This window comes from Netta rufina, assembly GCF_964035555.1.
Source record: "Netta rufina genome assembly, chromosome: 1".
NCBI classification, from domain to species: Eukaryota; Metazoa; Chordata; class Aves; order Anseriformes; family Anatidae; genus Netta; species Netta rufina.
The window spans coordinates 173,472,027-173,478,473 of record NC_140123.1 but is presented as its reverse complement, the minus strand read 5'-3'; the positions used below and the strand labels follow the sequence as shown (position 1 = coordinate 173,478,473).

Sequence of the window (6,447 nt, the reverse complement as noted above, 5' to 3'; positions counted from 1 at the left end):
CATAACTGCACAAAGACACTATATGGCTTTAGTTCCCAGGTGTAATGCTTCCACAAAATATAATAAAGGAAGGTATCTGGTAAGCGCCTCTTCTAAGTAGAACCGTATATACAGGAAGTGCACCTCATAATACACAGATTTCCTCTCTTCACTAAAGTGAGGCTCTCCCCACCACTTTTCAGATAAAGAAATGTCATACAGCTACTAAACAAAAATATTAAATTAGTCAGACACATTCTCTGCGGTGAGAGTCTGCATAGCTTCCGAACCGAAGACTGGATGCTACAATTTTGAACATATAAAACCTTAAGAAACTCTACAGTAATTCAGGACACAATGCTGTGGCTTAGATTTTATTTTTTTTTTTCTGTAGTCAAGTCTAAATGGATCGTGACAGTGCCACAATGAAAATTAGTTAGGCCCAAACTTTCTGCTGAACAATATGGCTGCTTTTCTAATTGTGGCCTCATTAGACTAGTTTAGTTAGGAAATGCTTGCTCCAGAGAGATTTCAGTAAACAGATCAGTCCAGTTCTCTCTTTAAAGTGTTTATTCAGAGCTTGCAGAAATCTATACCTCATCAATTGTTTGTATGAGTTTGTTGGGTAGAACATTTTGTGTAATATATTAAGAGCATACTGCCCCTAAAGAGCATTTTACAAGTATTAATGTGAGCCTATAACAAAATTTCAGTTGCTGCTGCTGAAAAAGCTGCAAAATGTCTATCCTGCCATTCAGCAACACTTGTTTCTCATTCTAAGGCTCTTCTAAGATTCAGTGTAAGCTTTATTCATTGTTGGCTGCAATTTATTTTCCCATCACATCAGCTTATGATTTAGTTTTCAGCTGTGTAAACATCAATCTACCAGCTCCCTAACCTCTGGATCTTCAGAGGAAAGAGAATGAAGGTAACACTTGCAAGTTTTTAAAAACATATGTTTGGTTATATCAACAGTTTTTAAAAGAACTAGTAAGTCATCACAGCTATCTTGCAGTTTACAATTACCACCGTATTTAAGCACAATAAACATGAAAACTCAAACTAGCAAAAGGACTTATGAACATTCATTTCTGAGTATTTAAGGCATCAAATAAAATTGCAGTCATTTGTATTTTTAGGTTGCTAAAAGCAACCTGCTGATGGGAAGGGTCTAAAATTCAGGCATTGACCCTGAACCTCTACTTGGGTACAGGGATCCACGTCCCTGGAAGATTAGGATCTTTATACTCTTGGACAGAAAGTCCAAAAATAAAGTATTTAAGGGTGAAAATGAAAGGGATAAATAAGTGACGCTGCCTCCGTTCCCAACCTTACCCCAGTTACAGAAAACAAACTTAAAGCTTGTTTTTCATGACGGACCTTTAACATGGAGTCATAAGTATAAACATTAATTCTGGAATGAAAGATGTACTTACTTTTAAAAACTTTTTTCTTTTTTAGATATGTCAAAAAGCAAAGCAATCACACACCCCTCCAGCTTTCCTCCCCTTAAAAAAGCTGGGATCAGTGGTGGGAAGAAATGATCTCGAGTTACTGACTGAATCAAATTTAAGATTTCTTGCCTTATTGACTTATAGCTTTGTGCTTAACTCAGGAAAAATTAATCTCTTTCAAAACGCACTTAATTATAATCAAATACCCATATCAATGTCTGTCACCACATCAGCACATCTGGCAGCAATGAAGACAAATTAACAATAAGAGTCAGAAAATCTGGCAATATGATAAACTAAGGCACGCAAAATCCATTCTCTTCACTTAGACCACCAGTGACTAAGGATGGATTAACTTCCTGTCTCTAATACTGGCGCCTAAATTAAAGGAAAATTGCATCGCAATCTGGGTACCAGGTTTCTGGCTGCAAAAAACAAAAAGCCCTTAGCTCAGCTACATAGGCAGTGAAACCTTTGCTCTAGCTTTAGCCATGTCTGTGATGGCCTCCTCTAACAGCTGCTTTTAATTTAGTTTAAAAGAAGTGATTTGGCAACCATGTAAGTTTGCACCTTCAAAGTAGACAGATTTAAAAAGCCAGTGTCCTGTAATGTTAACCATTTTGGAGTCTCACTGTTTTAATGCAGTGATGACAACAGGATTCACAGCCTTTTTAAATAGTAGACATCTGTAAATAGAAATCTAAAATAGAGTGTTTTCACTTAGTTTTAATTACCATTTTAGAGTAAGAGAACCTCTTTCTCTGACTTTGTATAGTTAAAGGCATTGGGTTCATTACTGCAAATTTAATCCAGCAACAATTTACAATTGCTCAACTTGACTGAGCAATTGAATGAAGCACAGATCTCATCTATAACCAGAAAAGGGCTGCTGAAAAAGGAACAGAAGCGTGAGTTAAACCAAAGAAAACATTATCTTGTACTTCGATTACCTTTTCATGTTGGGCATGCAAGTGGTTGCAGAAGCAAAAAATAGGAAGAAAGGGTATGGGAAAGCAAAGACTCAGACATGCACTGCATATTTGGCAAACATTTAACAGTACACCACTTAGAAAAGAGTGATGGTACCAGGCAGACTTCCAGCACTTTTTTTTTTTTTTTTTTTTTTTTAAATTTTCTAAGTAACTTGATATGGATTTGTGCATATCCTCCACCAGATGCATGCACACTAGTTGCAGGCACAGACAGTGATACAGTCTTGTGTGCATGAAAACTGAGAATGTGTGCATACATAGTTGATTGTGGGAATGCAGAAAGTGGAAGATTTGCATATTTATTTTGGCACAAATAGATTGAAGCTATCTTACCAACCACCAGGAGTTGTGGCAGGACCACACCCCCTCTTAGAAGATGAACACATTTAACACAGTAAATCCAGAAACACAAGTTTCAGGCAAATCAAGGTGAAAACATGCAACAGAAGGCACCTACAGATGCAATACTCCTTTTCTCTATCTACAAACAGAATTCACACTTCTCATTCTTCATACAGTAATGTGGGTCAGAGACCACATGGCAGCATAGTTTATTAGAAGTAATGTGCAAATAAGATGCATGATACCTGCAAACAGCATGGAGTTTCCATTTATAAAAAAGGTGTAAGTAACAGTACAAAATTAGAATGCTCACTACTCATTTCAATAAAATGAAGTCTGACATAGAAATACATATGCTGTATTATTTACACCATTAATTTACAAGATATTATTTGCATAAAACAAAGCTATAAAATAATTAGAAATATAGTATTTTTATAAGGAATGCTTTCCCTGTATAAAAACTCAGAGCATTTTGGCAATTTTGTTTTATTTGAATAAAAATGCATTTATTTGTTCTGAGTTCATAGCATCATGTGGTTTCTTTCTTCCCTTCTTCCTTTCCTTATTCCCTTTTTAAATAAAATTCCACACTGAGGTAGTAGTATGTCAAAGTATTTCTTTGGTTCCAGATATCAATGGCAGGTCTGAAAGAAGCTATGTATCCAAATCACAGGATTGAAAAGTAGAAGTCCTGAAGTTTTCAAATGACTGTTTGTAAGTATAAATGCTATCTTCTCCTCTAGAAACTGTCCTTTCCTTTCCATCTTCATCTGCCTCTGAATCAAAGTCCAACGAAGCATGAGGATTAGTATGGGAGGTTTTTGGTTGGCAACTTGCTGGCTGTCTATGACTTGAAAGAGAGTCCAGCTGAGGCCTCCATAAAGGCTTTCCAAATGTTCCTGAAAGACAGCAAATGTGTAAGTACAGAAACATTGATGCAGACAGATTTGTGTTTCACTGAGGGCTTCACATTAGAATGAAAGCCAAGGACTGACACAAGCAAAAGTTTACAAAGGTGAGATTTTATGTAACTATTATTCTTCCCGTTAAAAGAAAACCTAAGTGTGATCACAGCTATATGGCAAGATTCTACCACCTGAGACATTATAAACATTTCCAACGTAAATGACTTGACAGCCACACACGACGTAACTTCATTACCTTTGTTTTCATGACTACTCCCATGCCTGTTTTCTTTGGGGAAGGACAGAGACCAAACTATAAACAAATCACAAGATTGTTCTAATGCATAACTGTTCTAAGTCAGAACAGTCACTTTGTCCTGTTCTTCAGTGAACCAATGACACATGAAATCTGCAATGCAGTTCAGCACAAATTAAAAGAATAATTAGAATATGGTTATACAACACCCACCATCATGCAATCTGAATGCTAAAACAGTCTTTCTTCTGGCTAACATTTCCTATTAGTAATAAAGGTCCTGTCAGCCAAACTATGCTTTCATTCACACCTGTTCATTTCTCTGCCTGCAACTGGCTAGAACAGATATAAACCAAAGGAGAATGTCGCATTTCAGTTGAATGTCTATTTTTAAATATCTGTATTCACTAGCCAGAAAATAATCAGTGTTCCCCTCGCTCTTCACTATTAGTAAGGTGCTAGTGTTAACACCTCCACAAGAAGGGCTTTCTCTGATGCCCTAACGCAGCTGACACAAAGCGTAGTATCTGTGATACCTAAAACACTTTCTGAGGAGAATGTGTCACAGGCTCATTTTTGAAGCCATACTTCTAGTTTCGCCTATTTGCTACAAGCGAAAGTTTCAACTGAAATTTTAATTTGAGATGTTACTAAAAATGGATTTGGATGAGATCCATATTTGCATCAGTGATTTGCAAAGCAATTTTGCTCCTAACACAACATAAAAGGCTGTGCCTCAGCACCAAAGCTACAAATGAACTGTCTTTAAAAAAAAAAATCCAAGCTGTGAACTTTCTGCCTCACACACCAGCAGTGCTGTTAATGCCTTTCTTCATTGTGATTGTAGGGGTAAAAAGGGGGCTGGATTTGAAGACAATGATGCTGAAGAAGCAACTCCAAAACTAAAGGCAAGAAAAGTATCAAGACCTCTTTCACACCCATCTCCAAGATCTAACCACAGGATCTTTTGAGTGAAGAGGTCTAATGATAATGAATATCCAAGACAGTGATAATGCAGCTTGGGTTGGTAGTATCTCAGAAAATTGACAAGTAACTCTGTATAGGTTTTTAGGGCAGAAAGGGTGGTATGAACCCTCAAGGCTGTATCCTCACACAGCAGAGCCACTTTCTTTCTGCAGGACATCTGTGGTAAAGCCCTATCTGCAGAGTCCTACCACCGCAATAGTGGCAGGCAGCCAGGAGGCTGTGTGCAGTCCCAGGGCCTCTGCCAGATGTTGTGGCATCTGCAATGTTTTATGTTCTGAACATCTGGCTTTTGAAGGGGTGAAGCTTTAGAACTTCTACCTCCTTCCCTACCCCTGGAGAACAAAGAGCCCAGTGATACACATTCCCACAGGTTCCCTCGCCTCAGCAGGCAGATCCAGGCCCCGAACAAGTCTGCTGACACACGAGCCAGGAAAGAGTCGACAGTATCTGAGTGCACTTGGCACTCAGATATCACAGGCATGAAAGCAGTACGTGTGTTTATATGCATTTTAAATCAACCAACCAAACCAACCCAAAAAATTAGTGAGCTTCAAAATTAAAGCAACCGTTTTCCCCCTTCAGGAACTCTTCTGTCATTCACACCAAGAAAAAAGAAGAGACTGGAGGGGTGGACAGAGCATTTTTCTATAGTGCCTTACATTGAAGAGTAAATAGTTGTGGCTGACAGCATTACAATATATCCTCACACACTAGAGTCAGTCTCCTCACCTGCCCCAGCCCTCCTGTGCACCTTTTGCCTGGTAGGCAAAACTTCTGTTATGCCTGAAGTTTGAGAAGATGTACTTAAGAACCCTAGCATTTATGGAAATCTGCCAGCACGTTAAGATAAAAACCACACTGCTGAAGAGATGTGTAAATGCGAGCTATTAAGACATTCTGGTAATCTAAGATCTGCTCATTATGCAGTTTTACTGCAATCACTTTTCTGTTCCTGAGCTTCAAACGTTCACTTTGCTGTACCTAACACTCCTTAGAAGAGGCTCACAGTTACAACCAGGGGCGAATCACCTCACTGGGCTACCACGTCTGTGGTACAAGTCCATGTATCTGAGGACTTCTTTGAAGAAGGTCAATTCTGCTTCTGAATAAACCCCAAGCCACCCTCTCTGTAACACAGGGGAGGGCCCATATCCTGCCTAACTCCCAGTTCGATCCAGAGGGCACACCCAATTCGGAAGCATCCAACTGTACTGGTGCACTGCTGTGGAGATACAGCTTAATCATACAGTTCTGTATCTCATCATGTTGGACATGCCTTAAAAACAGACACTGCCATATTGTGAATTACTTGGGAAGGAAGGGGAGAGGACACAAGAACACATGCAAAATGTCAAGTACAACTCTCCAACTGCCTTTCCTCAGCTACTTCCCATCTCTCCTCTCTTCCTTTCAATAGTACTTGTATTCCACATGCTGTATTATCTTACTGAATTTGCTGACACCTGCTGAAAGAAACCCATACAACATTGAACAAAATTATTTTTTCACAACACTAGCTATATGAGCAA

At 38.7% G+C, this 6,447-nt stretch overlaps 1 protein-coding gene across 1 annotated transcript in view; it reads right to left on the bottom strand.

Moving 5' to 3' along the window:
• Positions 1-3,424: 3,424 nt before the first annotated feature.
• LRIG3 (leucine rich repeats and immunoglobulin like domains 3) overlaps positions 3,425-6,447 on the bottom strand; it is a gene marked incomplete at both ends in the record, with an annotated part of 42,970 nt that continues 39,947 nt past the window's right edge. The window contains one exon of the mRNA XM_084287150.1: positions 3,425-3,669. Coding sequence (XP_084143276.1) covers positions 3,425-3,669 — 245 coding nt within the window. The remainder of the gene's footprint in view (positions 3,670-6,447) is intronic.